Source organism: Phacochoerus africanus, chromosome 2 (genome assembly GCF_016906955.1).
Source record: "Phacochoerus africanus isolate WHEZ1 chromosome 2, ROS_Pafr_v1, whole genome shotgun sequence".
Lineage (NCBI taxonomy): Eukaryota > Metazoa > Chordata > Mammalia > Artiodactyla > Suidae > Phacochoerus > Phacochoerus africanus.
Genome location: NC_062545.1, coordinates 167,432,187 through 167,456,167, shown reverse-complemented (window position 1 = coordinate 167,456,167; position 23,981 = coordinate 167,432,187). Strand labels below are relative to the sequence as shown.

Here is a 23,981-nt window from a genome sequence, read left to right as displayed (position 1 = left end):
ACTTCAGGCTTTTTTTTTTTTTTTTTTTAAGTATTGTTGATTTATAATGTGCTGCTTTTTTCTTTTTTCTTTTTTTTTTTTATTCTTTTTTTATATTATCTTCCATCATGGTCTATCCCAGGAGATAGGATATATAGTTCCCTGTGCTATACAGTACGACCTTATTGTTTATCCAGTGTAAGAGTTTGTAGCTACTAACCCCAAACTCCCAGTCCCTCTCTCAAAGCTTTTTAAACCAAAAAAATATTTTAAATCAAAAAGTTGGCTGACAAAGTAAAGGAAGAGATTAGAGGTGTTCTATTTTGTTTGTTTCTACTGGAAATTCAACCAATTATTTAATGAAAGGATAACTTTTTACACAAGATTTTAGAAAATAGTAAGAGAGGTAGCATACCCAATGCTAGCCTAAAATAATCCAAAGCTAGTCTAAAACAATCTAAGGCTAGTCTAAAATGATCCAAATCCCTAAAGATAGTAAGAATAAAGAACATTATTAGAGGCTATCTCATTTATGATTTTAATCAAAGTGATTAGCAACTGTCACCCAGAAATACATAAAAATAGTACAGTATTACCTCGCTGGGTTATTTCAAGAACACAACATTCTTTAATAGAAGGAAAATCTATTTAAATCACTATACTAACAGGTTTTTGGGGAAAGATCATATGATTATAGTAATCAATGGGGAAAAAAAGCATTTAGACACTTCACAATCTCTATGGAGGGAGGAAATAAACTATGAACAAACTAGAAATGGTCTCCTGTAGCAGAAATTGATAATTTGTAATATAGTGAGTACCGTACTGAATGTGAAACAGGGAAGTGTGAATAGTGGTGCCACCTCTTTTAGGACACTAATGACTGGTTTTTCTGTTTTCGTTAGAAAAATTACTGAAATCACAGTTGATTCTTTGGGATTATTACATTGCCAATTACATAATTTCAGTTATTTTGGATTGTGTATTATCTGTTTAGTATTTATCAAGAAGTAAAGGAACTGAAGTTATGCCATACTGGTCTTTAATTTTGTACTGATTCAGAAAAATAATAGTTTGAAACTCTTAAAAAATCCATATCCCTGAAAACATAGAGATTTGACTAGAGTTTTGTTTCTTTGAAGTTTATTGGCCACTTGGCATTCAAAAGCCAAATACTTAATCTGAAAAGCTAGTTCAATTAAAAACTTAGAAATGAGTAGCTTCCTTCCTACCTTCCACCAAGATAAAGTTGATGTGTTTCTTAAATGGGGGTTACTGAATTAAATGAATGGCCAGCTCAATTCTTCACTTATTACGAGTCTGAACAAGTTAACTGGCTCTAGGATATCTTAATAAAATTTTGCCCCTAGTCTTTTCTTTAAAAGTTAATGATATAGAAGATAGTTCTTTGGGATACTAGTCCACCATTTTCTTGGCCTGCTGCCTTTCTGAATAATGTCCCAGTTCCTTGCTGCAACAGCTCATCCCTTGATTTATTGGCCTGTCTTGAGGCAAGCACTAAGAGCTTGGACTCTGTAACAGATGGCAAGCCAGCCAGGAGCCTTGCTGCTCATGGCCAGCCGGTTCAGGTTGGGGAATTTTCAGGTAAGGTCCTAGATGCTGCCAGGACCACTTGTCCTGAGGATCTTCCCTTCAAAATTCCCTGAAGTGGCCCTGGCTACCCCATTTCTTGGCAGTTGGAGCAAGGAATCAACATCTGGGAGCCAATAGCCTCCAAATAGTAGGGTAAATTTAAAAAAAAAAGAAGAAGAAGAAGAAGAAGAAGAAGAAGAAAGTCAATGATATGTACGGTGGGAGAGAGAAATTAGGAGTATAGGATTAACAAATACAAATTGCATAAAACACATAAGCAACAAATATTTACTGTATAGTACAGGGAACTATATTCAATATCTTGTAATAGCCTATAATGGAAAATAATCTGAAAAAACTGTGTATAACTGAATCACTGCTGTACAGCTGAAACTAACACAATATTATAAATCAACTATACTCTAGTTTAAAAAAAGCAAGAAGTGGGGAATATATTATGGAATGCAAAACACAGACACACACAGAAGTTAATGATACAGAAACAACCCAAGAAAAGATAGATTTAATTGGACGTCATCAAAATTAAAACCTTTTGTACTTCAAAGCATACTTAGGAAAGTGAAGCAACAACTATCAATAGAAAGTATTTGTAAACTGTATCTGATAAGGATTTAGTATCTAGAGTGTATGAAGAACTGTTATAGCTCAATAATAAAAAGACACCCAATTTAAAAATGGCAAAGGAGTTGAATGGACATTGTTCCAAAGGAAATAGTCAGCAAGTGAAAAGATGCTTAACATCATCAGTCATCAGGGGAATCACAACCACAATGAGAGAGAGCACTTCATACGCTCCTGTTAGCTAAAATCTGAAGAGACACTAACAAGTGTTGGTGAGGATAGGGGGAAATTAGAACCCTTATACATTGGTAGTGGGAATGTAAAATAGTGCTTCAGCCACTTTGGAATAGTAGTAGTTGCTAAAAAAAATTAAAACCATATGACCCAGCTATTCCACTCCTAGGGATTATACCCAAGAGAATCCACAACATATGTCTAATGCAAAAACTTTCATAGGTGTTCCTAGCAGCATTATTTATAATAACCAAGAAAGTGGAAACAACTGCTGAATTAGAAACAATCGCTGAAAACAATATCCATACAATGGAATATTATTCAACCATGAAAGGAAATGAAGCATGGATGTATGCTACAATGTGGATGAAGCTCAAAAACATTATGCTAAGTGAAGAAAGCCAGACACGAAGGCCACATATTTTAATGATTCCACTTAAGTGTCCAGAATAGTGAAATTCGTAGAGACAGAAAGTAGACTAGTAGTTCCCTGAGGCTGGGAGGAGGGCTTTGGAGTTTGGGGTATGGGGTTTCTTTTTTGGGGTGGTGAAATTGTTGTGGAATTATGTAGTGATGATAATCACACACTTTGTGAATATACTAAAAACCACACAACATTTTATACTTTAGGGAAGTGAATATTCTGATATGTAAATGATGTCAAAAGAAGGAGGGAGGAAAGAAAGGGAAGAATGGACGAAGGGAGGGAGGAAATAGTATCACTGATGATGATGGAAATGGAAGAAGGGCTGGTGGTGGTGGAAGGAAGTGAGGTAGTAACATAAAAGTGAGCTGCTTATGTACATACATTATCTTCTTTATTCATAATATCCCCATGAGTTAGGCTTAAAGAGGTCAAGTAATTTCCCCAAGGTCATATAAGTCATCAGTTCGCAAACTTGTTTGCATACTGGAATCACCTGGGGAACTTTATTTTCTTTTTTAAAATATTGTAGTTGATTTACAGTGTTATGTTAGTTTCAGGTGTACAGTATAGTGCTTCAGCTATACTTATCTATCTAGCTATACCTTTTCAGATTCTTTCCCCTTACAGGTTATTAAAAATACTGAGTATCATTTCTGGTGCTATACAGTAGGTCCTTGGTGGTTACCTATTTTATATATATAGTAGTGTGTGTATGTTAACCACCTGGAAGACTTAAAAAAGTACTGATCCCTGAATTGCACTCTCAGAGATTCTGCATTAATTGATATGGGGTGAGGCCTGGGCCTAGAGATTTTAAAAATCTTCTTCAGGTTATTGTCCCCAGGTAATTACAATATGCAGCACAGTTTGAGAAACACTAATATTAGCTGTTAACTATCAAAGCCCCTGATTTGAACATAGATCTTTCAAATTTTGAAGTCTCATGCATTTAACTACTAAAATATGTAGCTTTATAAATTATTATATTGTAATGAAATTCCTACTTTGCTGTTTCTCTAAAGAATCTAGTGTCAGTTTCCTGTTCCAACACTGCCACTTAGCTGTGTGACCTTAGGCAGGCTCATTCTGTCTAGGCTTTATTTTTAACCTGGAAAATGAGGTTGGTCTCCATCCCTGGCTCTGGCCTCACAGTCAGATCACCTGGGAAACTTTTATGACCAATGCTGTCTGGGACTCACCCAGACCATTTATCTTAGAGGGGAGGAGTGGCTACAGTATTTTTTAAGTGCCTGCTGGTATGCAGCCCTGCTTGAGAGGCACTGACATAAATGATAGTCATCTAGTTCTAACTTGTAAGAGTCTGCTTAATCTGTGGGAGTAAACTAGGCATTTTTGAAAGCTGCATCTCCCTCTGACTGATTGGCTTTCTCCCATTCCTAAATCACGTAGTGTTCACAAGTCACTCCTCTGACTTAACAGAGCCAGAGGAAAGAGACATGACTGTGCCCAGTGTAGAGTCACCTAGAGCCAAAGGTGAAAATAGTGGGTCCTGTCCTCTTGTCTTGGTACCTGTTTCTACTATAGGCTAGTATGACAGGGTCACAGTGCTTGTATTAAATATTTCTCCACGAGATCAGAAAGAAATAATACTGTTTTTGTAAGTACCTACCTGTCTGGGGCACAGTTGACAACCTAGGTGTATCTGGACCATTTGAATTTTTCTTCTTTTGACCTCAAATTCGTCACTGGTTCAGAATTTAAAATCCAGCTTCAAGTGTTTATTTGTTCATTCATTCAGAAAAATACTTATTCATTACTTATATTATGTGCCAGCCATTGGTCTATGTGGTTGGGACACATCAGTAAGCAAAATGAACAAAAGTTTCTGTCCTTGTGGAATTTTCATTCTCTCTTTTTTTTGTCCTTTTTTTTTTTTTTTTTTTTTTTTAGGGCCTCACCCATAGCATATGGCAGTTCCCAGGCTAGGGGTTGAATCAGAGCTGTAGCCGCTGGCCTACACCACAGCCACAGCTCAGGATCCCAGCTGCCTCTGTGACCTACACCACAGCTCATGGCCCACTGTGCGGGGCCAGGAATTGAACCCACATCCTCCTGGTTACTAGTCAGGTTCATTACCACTGACCCACTACGGGAGCTCCGGAATTTTCATCCTGATAGGGGACAATAGTCAGTGGATAGTACAAGTACTTAGTAAGTTGTGTCGTATATTAGGAGGTGATAAATTATATTTTTTAAAAGCAAGGTTAGGGATATCGAGATTGTTGGGTGGATTACCGTATTAAGTGGGGTGGTCAAGATAGGTCTTTTTAAAAGTGTGAGATTTGGGGAAGGAGATGAGGCATTTTGCCACTTGGATATCTGGGAGAAGAGCCGAGCAGGCATAGACTCTGAGGAGAAGGCACGCCTGATGTGTTTGAAGAAGAGCAGGAATTTACTGTGACTGAGGAGAGGGCAAAGTCAGAGAGGTAATGGAGGCCTAGATCATTTAGGGTCCCATAAGCTTTCATAGTGATTTTCACATTTACTCAGAGTCAAAGGGGGAGCTTTTGCAGGGCACTGAGTAGAAGAGTAGTATCATCTGATCTCAAGGCTAGAGAAGCACTCTGGCTGCTTTTGGAGAATAGGTGGTGGAGGTGAGGAAGAACAAGATCTCTTAGGAGGTGATTGCAGTATTCTAGGGGAGAGATGGTGTTGGCTTAGATGAGAGTTGTAGCAATGGAAGGAGGGAGGAAAGATCAGATTCCAGGTCTGTTTTAGGTCATGCCAGCATGATTTCCTGATGGTTTGGATATGAGGCATGAGAGAGAAGGGGCAGTTAAGAAGGACTCCAGGATTTGGGCCTGAGCAATATGAAGGATAGGATGCCATCAGCTGCAATGGGGAAGCTGCACATGAAGCTGACTTTGAGGGGCAGGGTGACACATCAGTAATTTAGTTTTGGACATGTTTCTTTGAGATGGGCCCTAGACTTTCAAGTGGAGATGTCAGCCAGTTGGCTAGATGTGTGGAATTTGAGAAGAGAAGCATTTAAATTCTTGGGCATAGGGTGAGGTCACCAAGGAGGTAAGTGTAGTAAATACGGAGGACCAAGGACCCAGCCTCAGAACATTTCCAACACGAGTAGGATAGAGAGAAGAGAAGCAACCAGCCAAGGACACTGAGAAAGGGTGATGGTGAGGTGGGAAACCAAGGATGCACAAGTGGAGTGTTGTCAAGGTGGCAGGAGTGGTCATCTGTGCCAGATGCTACGCATAGGCCAAGTAAGATGAGAACTGAGGAATGACCTTGGGACTTAGCAGTGTAGAGGTCATCAGTGACCTTGAGGAGAACAGTTTCAGTGTAGGTTTAAGAGAGATTGGAAGGAGAGAAATTGGAGATGGTGATTATAAACCACTCTGGAAATTTTTTTGCAAGAAAAGAGAGCAAAGAAATAGGTGGGTGCTTGTGAGAAGAGTATGGTTGAGTTTTATTATTTTTTAAGAGGAGAACAAGAGCAGCACATTCATAGCCTGAAGGGAATGATCCAGTAAAGAGCAAAAAACTGATGGAGGAGAGAGAAGGGAGAGATGCTGGAGTGATGTCTTTGAGTAGGTGAGAGTGGGCTCTAGTGGATGGAATGGGGAGAGTACATATGTGGAAGAGACTGGAAAGGGGTATGTGGGTGTAGATGTTGTTAGGTGGGGAGATGTGGCATGGAAATCTGTGGAAGTTTCTTCTGATTGCCTCAGTTTTCTCAGTGAAGTAGGAAGCAGCCCTGTCAGCTGAGGGCAGAAGGATGTTGCATTAAGATCTGAGAAGAGGAGGTCCCATGGTGACTCAGCAGTTAACAACCCCCATTAGTATCCATGAGGATGTGGGTTCGATCCCTGGTCTCGCTCAGTGGGTTAAGGATCCAGCATTGCCGTGAGCTGTGGTGTAGGACGTAGATGTGGCTCAGATCTCGAGTGACTATGGCTGTGGTGTAGGCTGGCAGCTGCAGCTCTGATTCGACCCCTTGCCTGGGAACCTCCATGTTCTGCAGGTGCGGCCCTAAAAAGACAAGAGACCAAAAAAAAAAAAAAATTGAGGAGAGGGAAGAAAATGTGAGTCATCTAGGAGAGAGAGGGTAGAGGAACCTAGGGGTATACATAAAGTTAAAATGCTAAATGATGGCCAGACAGCATGAAGGGGCCCACCTGAAATTTGGTATGTTAAATTTAAAGTGAAGCCATGCAGCCTGGGTGTGTGTAGGTGCCTGTGAGGGGGATGGGGGTGGTCGGTGTTCCCCAGCTGCTTTAAGTTACATGGGTGCTGGCGTGGAATAATCAGTTGTGCTTTTACCAAGCAAGGATATCGCAACGAGAGAGAGGCAGGGGATTAGGTCATGTACATAAGAGAATGGTTGACCATGGAATTTAAGCTGGGTAAGAGAGGGAGAGACAAACCCAATGGGGAGAGGGTCAGTGGGAAGGTGGTAGTTCTGAGGTCCCAGTGGAGTTAAAGGATAGTTGGGTTGAGCTGCTATAAGGAAAGGGAGTGAGCTGGAAGGGTAGGTGGTGGTCGAGAATGGGATGCATGAAATTGAGATTATGGAGGGGTTGTAGTTGATAATAAGGTCTTAAGCTATGACCGTGGGAATTTATGGCTGAGGTACAGTAGAGGACAACATCCTCTACTGTATTTAATGAACCAAGAATCAGGTTCTTGAAAAGACCAACAACAGCATATATATATATATATATATATATATATATATATATATACATACAAACTCGCTGAGAATTCAGATGGAAATAGTATTAGAGAAAGTGACAGTGAGCCAGTGATTAAGCCTGTGAAGGAATTTGGGGAATGGTTGGCTCATCTGTTGTCTTAGACACTTGCCTTCAAATATAGTCTGTTTGAGAGTATCAGTAAGCTTTTATATTCAGAGGTTTTAGAGGTAATTTAATCCAGTTATTCTCAACTGATACCCACAGGGAGAAGGGGAGAATTTAGCAAATGCTGCACACATCCTCTGGGAATGTTTGCTTGGCTTCCCCTGACAGGCACTTTAACGAGTAAGCCGGTGTTACCAGTTGATTGGTAGGATGACTTATCTCCTGACTGCATTTAGATAGAAAACTCTTAGGAAGTTTTGACTGCATTTAGATAGAAAACTCTTAGGAAGTTTTGAGCCGGTCCATTCTTTTTTTTTGTGTGTGTGTGTGTTTTTGCTATTTCTTTGGGCCGCTCCCGTGGCATATGGAGGTTCCCAGGCTAGGGGTCTAATCGGAGCTGTAGCCACCGGCCCACGCCAGAGCCACAGCAACGCGGGATCCGAGCCGCGTCTGCAACCTACACCACAGCTCACGGCAGCGCCGGATCCTTAACCCACTGAGCAAGGGCAGGGACTGAACCCGCAACCTCATGGTTCCTAGTCAGATTCGTCAACCACTGCGCCACAACGGGAACTCCCATTCTTTTTTGGTACAGGAATGGCTTTTTCAGCATCCTTGCCAGATGATCATGCAACATTTTGGGTTGAATTTTTCTAATAACAGGTACCTCAGTACTTTGTGAAGCAGTCCTAGAAGCAGTTAATGGCATAGAGAAATCAAAGAACAATCCTATTTATTCTCAGCAGATAGCCTGGGGAAAGGATATTTTACTTTGTGTCAGAGCTGAGAACAGTGATGAAAATTTTCTCTCTGTTATATTTTTCTTGCTTCTCCCTGTTGCTGGCTTTCATTTTTATCACTTTTCTTCATAGTCTTCCTAGGAGGTGAAGAAAATACCAATGGAAATGATTTAGCTCAGAGCTATTGAAGTATCAAGGAGATGGGAAAAAAATGGAGATTGTCTAAAGTAATGAGTTTGGAAAAACCAAAGCTGAGAAGGGAATTTAACTGGAATCTGTAATGTAGGGTATGTGTAGGGTAAATATGGACTTGATTTTCCAAATCCCAGGAAGTGATTTGTGGAAGTACATTATGCTAAGAGATGATCCAGGCAGAAAATAGAAGTGGTTCAGAAGGGGCTACAGTTAATTCTTGTGAATGACAGTTGTACCTAATTCAACTTAGCAAGGCACCTGGCCTAAACTCTTAAAGACTGTTGTTTTAGAGCTCAATCATGTTTTTCTTCCCAATATTTTTGGTATTTTTTTCTACCAAGTTTTGTACCGGCTGTACAGATTACATGTCGTTGAATTTAATAGAATTTACTAAGGCATATTGTTTTGTTAGGTATGCTAACGTCTGTGAGTTAGCCAGCTGAAGGCATTTAGAACATAGAATCTCCATGAATGCCTCTAGTTTGACGTCCTCCTTTCAAGGATGGCGAAAATGAGACCTCAGGGAACAGAGGTGACTTGCCCATATTCACACAGTGAGTCAGTAGCTAAGGTGGGACAAGAGGGCAGGTCTCCTGACCCAGGAGTGTTGTGTGTTTTTCCATTACAGTGTGGGGATTTACATTATTGGCTGGTTAGAGAAACGAACACAGAGTTAAATAATTGACTCAGGCTGCATGGGAAATTATTGGCAGAGCCACATGAGTTCGTTCCCTACAGAACTCCCTTGGCTGAGGTGTTCTGCTGGCATGAGTAAGATTTTAATGAGACAGGCAGGAAGCAATGATCGTGTCTGAAGTTTTTGGAGTTTTTTACCTACTGCATTTTAAATTAATCCTTTTTAAAAGGCTGTATATGAAATGATGTTGATACTGACTTTATCCTGTTGTTCTGAGCTTAATCCAAAGTACAGATAAGGCTCTTGGATAGTTAATAAAATAAATATTTGTGCATTACTTGTGAGTGCAAGAGTTTGTTTTAAATTAGTTCACTTTGAGTCACTACAGATTAATTCTCTTCAGTTTGAGTTAGACTTATGTGTACATAGTAAGTGCTCAGCTAATGTGTTTTTGTTAATTTCACATTGTATAAAGAAACAGGTTAAATGATAGTACTGCAATTGTAGGCAAATTATTCTAGAAAGAGATTTATAAATCTTTTTGATATAGAGTATAACTTTTAGGTTAACTTATAATAACCTAGTTTCATATTCTTGGTATTACTAACATCTTGTTTCATAAGCTAAACATTTATTCTTAATAGGGCATTATCCACTCTCAAAGGGGTGAAAATTGATTCTTGGGGCAAAAAAAAGAAAAATTCTTTTTACATGTAAAACACAGATATGCATATAGTATGTAATATATACAGTATATCTGTGGTATTAATATTTCAATTGGAAGAGTATATCATAATTAGGGAAAAAATGTCTAGAAAGACCCTAGTGCATGTCTTTTTTCTCAGTTTCTGGAACAGAACTCCTAATATAATACAATAAGTTAACATTTGTTTTTTTGTCCTGGCTTTTGAAACAACTCCAGAGCAGTAAAGGTGAAGTAGCATCTTTGGTTAATTCAGTAACAGGCCCCTTTAAACCACACCGGAGTTTATGATAATGGAGTGACTTTTGGAAGGCCCCTGAGGATGGGAGCTGGTTGCCAGAGGAACCAACCAATGATTAGAGAGTTTGGACTTTGAGCCCTACTCTGACTGACCTCTGAGCAGGGGTGAAGGGCTGGAGGTTGTGTTAATCACCAGTGGACAATGATTTAATCAATCATTTACTTCCAGTGAAAACACTAAGCCGTGGGGTTCGGGGTGTGTCCAGGTTGGTCACACTGAGGTGCTGGGAAGTTGGCATGCTGTATGCTTTGCTCTAAGCATCTCATCCATCTGGCTGTTCCTGAGTTATATTCTTTATAATAAATTGGTAATTTTGGTAAGCTCTTTTCCTGAGTTCTTTGAGGCATTCTAGCAAATTAGCAAACCTGAGGAGGGGTTTATGGGGACCCCCAGTTGGTCAGAAGTACAGGTGACAACCTGAGTTGGTGTCTGAAGGTAGGGGCAGGGGTGGGGGAATGGGGGAACAGTTTTGTGAGACTGAGCCCTTATCCTGGAGGGGTGGGGGGTTGTCTTTGCTAACTTTGGATGGTCAGTGTCAGAATTGCATTAAGTTGTGGAACACCTAGCTGGTGTCCTCCAAGTACTGGAGATTTACCTGGTCTGGGGGAAAAAGCACACCTCTGGTGTCAGAAGTGTTGGTTATGGGTAGAAAAGGAAACAAGAGTTTCCTCTTTAGGGGGCATGATAGAAATAGTTGAGAAACACTGAGCTGAAGGATCTGTTTGTACACTATAAAGTCTACCTTAGAGGGAATCCCCAGATACATTGAATTCACTGTAAAGGTCAAACATCTAGAAAGGTCAGAGTTTCCACCATATACATTAAAGATACAATTTCCAATAGTCCAGGAAATGAAGTGGTTAGAAATGCCTTTATATCTTGGCAGTTTTTTAGGTGTCTTCATCTTCCTCTCTTGGCTCACTGTATAACCTTTCCGCTGTACTGTCTTGCCTTATATTTCCTCCACCTAAAAATCTGGCTGTGACTCAAGAAAAAGGATGTCAGGAGTTGCCACTATAGTACTGTGAGTTAAGAATCCCACTGCAGCAGCTTGGGTCCCTGCGGAAGCATGGGTTCGACCCTTGGTCCAGCGCAGTGGGTTAAAGGATCTGGTGTTGCAGCTCCCTAGCCTGGGAATATGCCGTGGGTGTGGCTGTTTGGAAAAAAAAAAGGGCGGGGGTGGGGGGGGGCGATGTCGGTAAAATCTCAGCTGCCTCCTTGAGTTACCTACCTCAGCTCCTGTTAGAACTGGGCTTCTTACCATGAACAAAGAAACTGTGGGGCAATGCTTTATGCTAAATGTGACAACTTTTAAAAATTGATTACCCCACTCCCCACCTGCCTAGTTGTGAAGTTACCATTAAATGATCCAGGCCCGATGCTCAGTACTGTGCCTTGAACTTGGGAGGCACTCGATAAATAAGACTTGGTTTTAAGGTCAAGGAAAGAAGATTGGTTAGTAGAAACCTGATGAATTGTTTTGGTTTGTTCAGATGAAGTTGTCAATGTTTTATATAGGAAGGTAGCACGATGCACTGTGTCCTGTGTCAGTTTAACATTTTATTCCAAGGCCTTCCCCCCAGGCTTTGTCACCTGAGCACCAGTGAGTCTCCTGAGGGAGTTAATGGGCTCTTGGGTATTCAGTGATTTGTTTGTTTGCTTTACAAATACCGTCACTGAGGGAGGGACAGCAGGGGAAATCCTCAGAGAGTTTACTTTCACTTTACCTGTTACAACGTTTAATCTCCAGGGGTGCAGGTGGGTAAGGATTAAGTGGAATTTTAATAGTAGAAACAGTTTTCTGTGTTTTGCTATTATAAATGAAAAGAATTGATCTTCAATTAATGTATGTTCACCTGAATGTACTTGGTAACAAGATATTGTGGCAGAAATCCTAGATTCCAGTTTAAGGAATCATTTGCAACTGATGTCCAAGCAGTGGCAAGAAATGAGTACCGGAAACACAAGGTTTGCCTGGCTACCTGGTATCTGGGCTGCTTTCTTGAGAACGTAGATGGCCAGTGCCTTTGATATAATTTTTTTTTTTTTGAAAGAGAGTGAAAAAACAATGGTTAAATAAAATTTTACATTTAACGTCCCAGAAAATAAAACAACATCAAATTAGTGAAAAGAAGAATGATAAGTAAAGAGGGTTCTAGCGGGATCTGCCCCTGCCTAGGTGGTTTTGGGAAAATGGCATGTCTCTGGACCCCAGTTTCCTAATCTCTAGGATGGGGCAGAATTATAGCAACATGATATTCTACGGAACTGAGTTCCTTGGGACAGAGTGAGTTGTTCCTCTTTTTTTATCCCAGTGCCCAATATGGTGGAACTGAGAAAAATGATTTGAATAATCTCTGACAGTTATCTCACTGTGAATGTTGTGGTCAAAAATAAAAATAAGTAAGATATAATACTGATTTTTTTTTTAAGAATGCATAATTTGGTGGAGATTGTGTTGTAAGAGAAAAGGGGGAAGAGGGAATTGCGAAAAATTCAAGAAGATGGTAGGCAATAAATGTATGAGTAAAATAATGAGACTTTGGTGTTTTTTTTGGGGGGGGGGTCTTCTTAGGGCCGCACTTGCGGCATATGGAGGTTTCCAGGCTAGGGGTCTAATCGGAGCTGTAGCTGCCAGCCTACTCCACAGCCATAGCAACATGGGATCCGAGCCCTGTCTGTGACCTACACCACAGCTCAGGGCAACGCCAGATCCTTAACCCACTGAGCAAGGCCAGGGATCAAACCCTAAACCTTATGGTTCCTAGTCGGATTTGTTTCCTCTGTGCCACAATGGGAACTCCTGTTTGTTTGTTTGTTTTTTAAAGTCACCCCCCACATTGTCCATAGGCAAATAAATGGTGGGAAATCTCTTCAAATTAATCACCATGAAGGCATGGCAGGCCTCCTTCTGTGGCTAGCTTACAAAAGATTTTTGGTAGTCATTCTTTTTATTTTTGGAGCTGGTTATGAACCACATGAGAAAAGTCATCTTTTTCTTCATGGTAAAGTTTTGTTTTCATTTAGTCTGATTATTCCCAACACTTGGTTCTGAGTGGGTTTAGACTTGATTATCAACATTCCTTTGAGGATTTTCTAGAGTGCTTCAGGCTCTGGAGGTAGAACTTACAAGTGGAGCCATTTATTTAGAATCAGAGTAAAGCTTTTTCCTTTACAACTTTGAAAAACAGTGCTCATTCTGATGTTTAATTCAGTTTATTAGGAATTTCTGTGTATGTGTGCATGGAACAAACGAAGAAGACATATACCAAAGTGTTAATTAGCATCTTTGGTGATTTCATTTTCTTGTTCATTCTTCTACTTTCCAAATTTTCTACCATGAATATATCATTTCCCCAAGGAAAGGGGAAAAACACCCTAGTCTGGTTACTTTCTGGGCACAGTCATGATATGGTCTAGTATCGGCAGAGACAGTTCTTTACTTGTGAGCAGGCGTCTGGGGTTTCAGAGGGAGAGCAGAGATTTGCTTTCCTGAATCCGAGCTGATAATAGAGCCAGATACACTGTTTAACCTATATCTCTAAAAAAGTGCTGTTTTTTAATAATATACTTCAAACTTGACCTATTTTAAAGCAGTAGTTGAGTAAAAGAGAATAAATCGATTCTAATTCTTCTGTGATTTTAGAAACATTTCATTTCCATATGTCAAACAAGTGGAATGTGAGATAAAAGTACACGCTTATTTTCCTAATACTAGTGAAATAATTTCTGACAGAGAACTGCTTCAAATAAGTTTTTATGCAAATAGTATGGTATGATTTAAAAATATCATTCACAAAAATAGGTACAGCTTCTCTGTAAGGTGAAATATCTTAGTTGTATGGTAAGTTTGGTCATTTTATCACATGGGTGGAAAAATATTTTGTGGGGAGAGGAAGGGGATGTTAAGAAAATCTCAAATACAGGGAAAACTTGAACTTTTTAAGATGATGCTAAATGATTGCTGCTTTAAAGAAATAAATGCTGAAATATGAACACAGAAAACATGTAACAGGTCACTTTCGGCATTTGGGAGTGTGGTCTTGGAGATCCTTAATATTGTGAGCAGTACATGTAAATTTGAGGTAAAACCTTCTCCTTAGCCAATGCTTGCAGCCTCTGCCTGACAGTCATGTCAGGCTGTCAGTGGCTATCTCAGCATCTCCCCTGAACACTTAGCACTATGCTGGGAAGGTGGGAGAGCCCCTAGCTACTGTCTCTGTCTGCAAGCCATGTTTAATATAGTTTAGGATGGCAGGTAGACTCAAGACAGGTATTTATTACCAGCACAGTAGGACAACCAGGAAAATGGCACTAGAGAAGTGTCCTAGGATAGCGAGGATGTTTGTAATGCCGACAGGAGGTAGATTGGATCTTTTCAATGTTGTTATTATTTTTCTGTTGAAAATCCTTTCAAGGAGTTCCTGTTGTAGCTTAGCAGGTTAAGGACCTGACGTCTCTGTGAGGATGTGGGTTTGATCCCTGGCATCGCTCAATGGGTTAAGGCTCTGCCATAGGTTGCAGACGTGGCTGGGATCTGGTGTTGGCATGGCTGTGGTGTAGCTGTAGCTTTGATTCAGCCGCTAGCTGGGGAACTTCCATATGCTACAGGTGTGGCTGTAAAAAGATAAAAAGAAAAAACAAAAAACAAACTCCTTTCAAGAAATGACTTAAAACATGAGCATTTTAGCCCCAAATTTCCTGTCCTAATTAGATCTAGATCAGTGATTCTGAGTTGGAGGCAATTTTGCCTCCTGAGGGGACATTTGGCAGTGCTACAGGCCTTTGGTGGTATAGGCAGGGATATACAAGACTCCCCTCTGCCCCTTGTCTCGACACACACAAAAAGCCTCAGGTGTCAGCAGTGTTGAATTTGAGAAACGCTTGTCTACATCTACTTGAGGGACAGTGAAAGGACACTGGGGCCTAACCTGACCAGTGCCTTTAGGACTTAAAGGTTGGGATCAGTTAATGAGAGGCATTGAAGTAGCATCTGATTAATCATTCAGTCCTTAGCTGTTCAGTTTAGTTCCGTTGAAATCAGTCTAAGCCAGGAACGTAATGAAGGATTGCTGATGAAAGAGAACTGTATGTGAATAAAAAGACGTCTTTTTGCATTTGACCCAATTTTGGGTGATATTCATTATTTGTATACCAAGCATTGAATGTCTCTTTACTCTTTACATGGCACTTCTGGGCTTAATAGAAATTAATCGAAAGGAAATTAATTAGAATCACAGTTTCTAGAGTTCAGGTTCTAGCTTTGTGACTTTGGATGAGTTACTTAATCCCTCTCAGTTAAAGTTTACACTGTGAAAAAGATAGTGAAATAAATCCTCTGTAGAAGAAGATAAATAACAATGGCCTTTCGGTTTGTAAAGAGATACCCAAATTGGAGTTCCTGTTGTGGCTCAGTGGGAACGAACCCAGCTAGTATCCATGAGGACACGGATACAATCCCTGGCCCCGATCAGTGGGTTAAGGATCTGGCATTGCCATGAGTGCAGAGTGGGTCACAGATGCAGTTCACATCTGGCATTGCTGTGGCTGTGGTGTAGGCTGGCAGCTATACTCTGATTTGACCCTAGTCTGGAAGCCTCCATATGCTGCACCTGTGGGCCTAAAAAAAACCCCAAAACACAAATACTTTCATATATTTCAAGTTTTCTTGAGATGTCTTATTAAAAAGTAAATAAAATAAGAGCTCCTCTACAAGGCTTGAGAATTTCTCATTTCTTTATTTCTAGAGACTATAGTTTTGTTTCTGACACTTCCTTGAAGAATTTTATGCAAATGGCCAGCACTGAGTTAGTGTTTGTAGGACCAGAGTTTAGTATACTTCCTATTCCTCCTAGAGTAATTTATTTTACATTACTTAACAACTTCTCCTTTCTGCAGCTCTGAAGTTCCAGAAGAATCAGTTGAATAGGTACATTAATTTATTCCTTCTTAGTGTAGTGTCTTGTAGCATCCATAAAATCAAAGATGCTAAAGCCAATTTCAACAACTGTCTACTAAAAGAATAAATAAATGCTTCTTAATAGGGATGACATTTCCATGCCCTGAATGCTGGGGAGAAAAATCAGGCAAACAAGAAAAGATTTAGGTCATTCTTTCCCATGAAAACAGTAGGTGTTTTTTTTCCTTTTTCTTTTTCTTTTTTTTTTTTTTTTGTCTTTTTCCGGGGCCACAACCTTGGCATGTGGAGGTTCCCAGGCTAGGGGTCCAATCGGAGCTGTAGCTGCCAGCCTATGCCACAGCCACAGCAACTTGGGAACCGAGCTGTGTCTGTGACCTACACCACAGTTTATGGCAACACCGGATTCCCCAACCCACTGAGCGAGGCCAGGGATCAAACCCGAAATCTCATGGTTCCTAGTCGGATTTGTTAACCACTGAGTCACGATGGAAACTCCCTGGAAACAGTAGTTTTACAGTGGGTGCACATGGGCAGAATTTTGCTAAACACCGAGCTTGGGAAAATGGAGAGTTCCTTAAAAACCATGGGTGTACAGAATATCATCCAGGTTTTTTGAATAGCATTAATGTGCAAGCAGTCTGCTTCGGTTAAACAAAAATGAATTGCTTTTCTAATTGTGAAAATCTGTATGTCTCTAACTTCCTTAAAATATAAGCAGTGGAACATGGTGAATGCATGTTAGTTGACTAAATTCTCCACTGTTTACAAGAAAAAGCTGTTCCAGCTTATTGTCATTAGCCTGAAATGTGATTATAAACTCATAGTCATCTGTGGACCTTAAAAGGATTCTGCAATTTAAGATTCTTGTTTCTGTCTATATAGAAATACTTAAGCCCAGCCACTTCAGAGTTAATGGTTAAGAGAAGCTGAAGAGTGCCACCTTACTTCATCAAATCACAAACATCTAGAGCAAAAAGGACCTTACCAATCCCCTCCCCCCCCCCTTTTTTTTACAGATTAGAAAGTTGAGGCACAGAAAGATTGATTTGACTTACTTAAGGTCATAATGGTGGGCAGAGCTAGGAATGGAATCCAGACTTTCTGACCACTAACCCAATTTTCTTCCCACTCTCTGGACTTTTCCAAAATTATATTCATTGTTAGAGTTGGGACATTCAGGTTTTGTTTTTTTATTGTGATAAAATACACATAAAATTTAATCATATAATGTTTAAAAGGCATACACATGAACCTGGAACAAAAGTCAAAAGGTTGACAGAGGTTTACAGTGTATAGTGCCAAGTCCAGCTCCCTCTCACTCCTGCTCGTCCCAGACCCCCTCCTTGGAGGCAGCCACTGTAAAGAATGAGGCATTTTAAATAGACCATTTTGGTCTAATAACATGCCTAAACTGACATTGTCTTGTATTATTCTTCAGGGATTGCCCTCTGGCGTGCCAAGTTTAGGTACTGCCCAACAAAGGAAAAACATAAGCTGTGGAATTGGAATTCGGAGAGATTTGTGAGCTGATTTGAAAATTACCCAAAGTCCAAGTTATTTCCAGTAATAGAAGTAAGGGCCCTCTTGCATCAGTGCTCTATTACTCAGATAAATGCCTTTTGTACAAAGAGCCTAAAGTATTTTATAAGAACTCTCATGTATCCTCCTGACATGTAAAATCCCAGAATATTGCATAACTGCATACAACTGCTTTAAAGCCTATAGCACATTGGCCACGAGAAAAGATTATGTCAGTGTTTGAATGAACACCCCCAGGCTCTGTGAAACCCTCAGTGTGGGACACTTGTCTCAGCCTCTGAGTCTCCCCAGTCTGCCTCACTGAAACCTGGTCCTGGGATGGGGCTCCCCCAGGTCTTGGGCCTGCAGAGTTCCTCATGGGTGGGCAGGTTGCTGAGAAAGGGGACTCCAGGAGTACGTGCACACCTTTCACCCCACTGCCACTGTTGAGGTTGTGGAGCAGGAAGCACAGAGAGCAGCAGAGACCCTGGGTACTGCCCAGCGCCCCCCTAGCCTTCAAGCACAGGTACCGACCTCGTTAGTACCTCTGTACAAGTAGGCCAAGTGTACTACATGAGGAGATGGTAACAGGAGATGGAAAAAGCTCAGGCCTGGGCCCCCCGATGCTACAGTTGGGCTTCATCCTGATTTAAAGGCAAATCTCCCCAAGTTAAAATGGGAGTGAGGGGCCTGCAAGTGGTTCTCTTTCTATGGGGTTCTGCCAACAGGTTTTACCCACCAGAGGCGAGGACTAGGAAGTTTGGAGGTTGTTGAGAGATGGGTGAGAATGGAGTCAGGGAAGTGATAGGGAGAGGAAAGTGAGGTGGGAAGAAGTCTTTTTGAGAGAGGAGTTCTTTGACCTCTATACTGTTAGACTCTTGAGTGATGTAGGTTTCACTTTCTACTCTCAGGCGCACTGGTTTTTTGTTTTTCCAATTTTCTTGATCCTAAGGACTCTCCTGGAGTGCTTGCTAAAAGTTCAGACTCCTTGGTCTCTGTTAGGACAGGAATTCTATCTCAGTCCGAAGCAGGGTCAATATTCAATACTGGGGTAGTTTTAATCACTGTCCAGGTGACTCTTGGGGAACCCTACCAAATCAGGGCTGGGTTCTGACATTTTGCTCTAGATTTGTCCTCCTTTGTAAATACAAATAGCGAGAGCATTGGGAACCATAACTGCATGAGTAGAGCTTTATTTCAAAAAAAACATGAATGTTCATTTTCACCTGATAATAATACCTTGGTATTTGATTCTTTTTAATTTTAATTGTTTAAAACACTGCAATATTAGTTCATAATGACTGTCAGAACACCAGCTCTGTTAATCTTTGCAAACAGAACCACTGAGCAACCTTTTGTTTGTTGTAATGGCCTTGCCATCTACTTGACCTGGACTGATACTCTGTGATTTAAAAGTTACCCAGAATTTGGAGAGTATGGTAAATGATAATAACTATTTTTTATAGTTAGAAATTTTATAATAATAACTATTATGTTATCATCACAGTCATTTTAACAATTTAAAATGTAAATAAAAAATTTCAGTGATTGTATTTTTTTCTTTTCAGAGAAGAACCAAGGCTTTAGCCTTCTTAGCTCATTGGCTGGAGCAAACCATAACATTGGATCAGCAGAGACCTGCCATTCAGAGGTAGAGATTTTTTTCCTGGATCTTTTCTTTGCTTTGGCTTTAATTTCTACTCATCATTGTGAATCTTTACACCATTTATCATTTCTTCCCTTTCCATTTAAGAAGTGACTGAGAATATTAGAAATAGATAGAAGGCTAATCTAAAATAGCCCTTTTTATGCCTGCCACCTATTGAGAAAAGGCTATTTAGGCATTAAAGCAGTAAGCCCTTTCAAGATGTTTGCAATTTGTGCTGTTGCATGTGTTTTTGCTAAAGTGCTTTTAAAAATATGCCAGGATTTCCTTGAGGCATAAAGTTGCCTCTAGATCTTTAAATATAAAATAAAATTAATGGTTCTTTTTAAGTACTTCCTGTGTACTCTACAACCTGAAGCAAGGTACCTGCCCTTAATGAGTTTAATAAGCTGATTTCAACCCTCTGTCCTCAAGGACTGTGGTCCAGGACGGCTGTGGTCGGCAGGTAGAAGCCATGAGCATGTTCGGCAGTGCCATGTTGTCTTTCCAGGACCTTCTTCCTCAGTCTCTGAGCTCTTTGTGATAGGATCTTACACATTTTCAGATTTTGAAAAAAAAAGCATGATCTTAAAACAAAACAGTATGTTTTAATAGTCAATAGCAAAATCACAACACTTGCTAATTTTTCCTTGAGGAAAAACACTCCTGAGTTAGTGATCTTTTAGCCTTTCTTTTTTTTTGTCTTTTTTGTCTTTTTTTCTTTTGTTGTTGTTGTTGTTGCTATTTCTTGGGCCGCTCCCACGGCATATGGAGGTTCCCAGGCTAGGGGTTGAATCGGAGCTGTAGCCACCGGCCTACGCCAGAGCCACAGCAACGCAGAATCCGAGCCGCGTCTGCAACCTACACCACAGCTCACGGCAACGCCGGATCGTTAACCCACTGAGCAAGGGCAGGGACCGAACCCGCAACCTCATGGTTCCTAGTTGGATTCGTTAACCACTGCGCCACGACGGAAACTCCCTCTTTTAGCCTTTCTTAATGTGACCTTGATCCTTGTTTCATCTCTCCTGGTCTCTAGTTCCTATTTCTGCTTCTCTAAAGCTAACCAGTGGGTGGAAGTGTGAGCCTTTTTGGATTTAGTTCTGAAGCAGCTTCTTAAATTGTTGCTTGCGTGTGTTTTCCTCAACAGCAGCCCTGTTTGCCAGCAGCAGAGAGGACTGAAGCTCTCTTGGATCATCGAGGTGGCGCATCTAACACAGCAGACGCTCAGGTGGATAGCATTGTGGGTAAGCCCCTCCTCTGGCTGCCAAGTGACAGCTCTGTGGGACTTACAATAGTCCATGTATCGGGGCATAAATCATCTGGGAGGGAACTGACTTTAAACACGGACAAGGGAAGAAAATTGATAGTGCACCCCAAATGAATTGTGAGCCTTGTGGACGGATGTCAGAAAAAGGAGGGAGAAGAGTTCCCGTTATGGAAATGAATCCAGCTTAGTAACCATGAGGTTGCAGGTTCGATCTCTGGCCTTGCTCAGTGGGTTAAGGATCCGGTGTTGCTGTGAGCTGTGGTGTAGGTCACAGACACGGCTTGGGTCTGGTGTTGCTGTAGCTGTGGTATAGGCTAGCAGCTGTAGCTCCGATTTGACCACTAGTCTGGGAACTTCCATATGCCGAGGTGCAACCCTGAAAAGCAAAAAAAAAGAAAGAAAGAAAAAAAGGAGGGAGAGTAAATACATTACAGACCTGTAGGTACCATTTTCTTCTTGATTCTCTTAGCAGGATCTTGATTCAGATCATCTTAGCCAAAACAGACAGAAACAGATGGTGAAATAGCTTTCTATTTCCATATTCTACCGTTTTTGGTTCTTTTTCATGTTTTTTGTTTGTTTGTTTTTTGGCTGCCCCATTGCATATAGAGTTCCCGGGCCAAGGATCAAATCCCAGCTGGAGCTGCGACGTACGCTCCAGTTGCTGCAACACCATATCCTTAACCCATTATGCCAGGCTGGGGATTAAACCTGTGTCCCCACTACTGCAGGGACACTGTCGATCCTGTTGTGCCACAGGAACTCCCACACAGTTTTTTTTAATACTATTTCACAGTAGTCAGAATTGATGGTAACAAGAATAACACCTCTTTATAAGCCCTCTCATATCCTTTTAAAGTTCTTTTATGTCCACATTCTCATTTGGTAATGAATTTTGGCAGAGAAGTTATTTTACAGAGATAAGGGTGAGGCCTGGAACAGTTTCATAACTTGTCCAAGGACATCTAACAAGAAGGTCCTGGAACTGAAACTGGAAGCCAGTTTGTTGTCCAAAAGCCAGAAAGCCAAGTAGCTTAGTTGACAGTAACTATAAACACTCTTTTGTTGGGGAACTACTGACATCACTACTTCTCTTTATTCCACAGATGGTCCATGTGCAGTAGTAAATTAAAAAAAATTTTTTTTGTTGTTTATGAGATAATCTACCTAGAAAACTCGAGTGATTGGTTATAGAAACATATTAAGAAGAAAAAATTACACACTATCTCTTTTCTCTCTAGTTTATTCAGCCTTGTCTTCTCAGTTGAACCCTTCATATCAGTTTTTAAACCTGTAAGTAAGGTCTCTGTCATGAAGACAAACCATTGACCACACTGAAGGAGGCAGGGAAGATAAAAAATAAGGAACTTGAGGAGACGGTATTCTGACTGGACACCATGAGGCCAAAAACAAAGAGAACCGAACAGAAATACAACACTCTACCTAATAAATTTGATTCTTACAGGGTTATGGGTTCAAAATTCTGCAAATATGTTTCACATATATTATGGTTGAAAAATGAGATGATATAGTGTAGATAAAGAGAGCTGGCTTTCTCATTGTCAGAGAAAGCAGTTACAAATAAGAAAAGGGGAAGGCTGGGATGAACCTTTTGGTACCAGACTAGAATCAAAGGTATCCATATGAACTCATGGTTTTTAAAGATATAGTTAGAGCAGTAGAGAAATAAATATAGATATGTGTACGCATGTGTTAGAACACATCTGTTTCCTAGCTCTGTCCACCGAGAGGGCTGAGAAGCATCAACTCTCTGCTAGCAGTGTACACACCCAGCACTTAGATCTTAGTCTCTAAATACCATTCTCCAGTAAAAGGTACCAGGGCTATTTGGAGAAGTAGTTGGTTCAGGGTTGAGGCAGAAAACATGCAAGATAAACCTGGAGTATCTCATGGTGCCAGAAAGTAAGGAAGTGCCCTCCTGAGAGGGCAGATGAGCCAACCTGGAAGAAGCTCTAATGGCTAGAACTGGAACAATTTGACCAGCAAAGTAAATTAGCATGGACTTTGGCTGTAACCCATAGAATAAAACCTTTGTCCATGAATTTGTAAATAATTGAATACATAACTGAAAAAGAGGGGGCTGCTTCTCCTTACAGAAGAAGTCCAAGTAATAAATGTAGAAGTTTTGAGGGAGGTAGAAAATCACCATTAGCTACACAGCATAGTAATAGTCATTGCAGACAAGATCCACTCATGGATGGTAAATTACTAGATGAAAATTTGAGAAGAAACATAGATCCATAGCCAAAAAGTTTTCTTTGGAGTCCTCTTGTGGCTCAGCAGGTTAAGGCTCCAGTGTTGTGGCTGCAGGGGCTGGGATCACCTGTGGCTGCAGGGGCTGGGATCACCACTGAGGCACAGGTTTGATCTGTGGCACAGGAACTTCCACATGCCAAGGGTGAGGCCAAAAAAAAAAAAAAAAGTTGTCTTTCCTAAGTTATTTATCTATTCCGAAGGGTAAAATAGTATCTTTATATTGGAAAAGCCTGGCAAGTACTACTTCCGATGATGAAGGTTGCATCACCAGTAATGAGACATCGTGACATTACCTCCCCTTGATAAGATGCACTGAAAGAGAACTCAGTTCTTGGTATTCCTGCCAAAGGTCCATGACCTCAATCTAATAATAAGAAAACATCGATGAGGGGCTTTATACAAAATAACTGACCAGGACTCTTCAAAAAAGTGTCAAAATTGTGAAAGACAAGGAAAAGACTTAGGGACTGTCACAAAGTGACTAAGGAGAGTTGACAATTAAATTATGTATAGAATCCTGAATTGGATCCTGGAAGAGAAAAAAAGACTATTAGTGGAAAAACTGATGGAGGTTGAATGAACTCTGTCTGTGGTTTAGTTAATAGCACTCTTCCATTATTAACTTCTTGATGTGTATAATTGTACCATGGTTATATAAGATGTCAGTGCTGAGGGAGGGTGGGGGAAGTTCGTATTGGAATGCTTATACCATCTTTGCAGCTTTTTCGTAACACTAAAATTATTTCAAAATTCTTTTTTTTTTTTTTTTGCTTTTTGGGGTTGCACCTGAGACTTATAGAAGTCCCCAGGCTAGGTGTTGAATTGGAGCTCCAGCTGCCAGCCTACACCACAGCCACATGGGGTCTGAGCCAAATCTGCCACCTACACCACAGCTCACGGCAACACTGGATCTTTGACCTACTGAGCGGGGCCAGGGATCAAACCCACATCCTCATAGATACTAGTCGGTTTTGTTTCCACTGCACCACAGTGGGAACTGCCTATTTCAAAATTCTTAAAAAAGGCAAAACCAAAGTAAAACATCCCCGTATCTTCCTCATCCCCATATTTCCCTCCTTTCTTTACCTAATTTCCTTCCTCACCTCCCCTTCATTCCTC

The 23,981-nt window shown here is 40.6% G+C and overlaps 1 protein-coding gene across 5 annotated transcripts in view; it reads left to right on the top strand.

The window, feature by feature from the left end:
• Window positions 1-23,981, top strand: part of AAGAB (alpha and gamma adaptin binding protein) — a 61,315-nt gene that overhangs the window by 32,269 nt on the left and 5,065 nt on the right. For all 5 annotated transcript variants that reach the window (XM_047767136.1, XM_047767141.1, XM_047767140.1 and 2 more), the window contains exons 6-7: window positions 19,239-19,321; window positions 20,466-20,562. In XM_047767136.1, coding sequence (XP_047623092.1) covers window positions 19,239-19,321; window positions 20,466-20,562 — 180 coding nt within the window. The remainder of the gene's footprint in view (window positions 1-19,238; window positions 19,322-20,465; window positions 20,563-23,981) is intronic.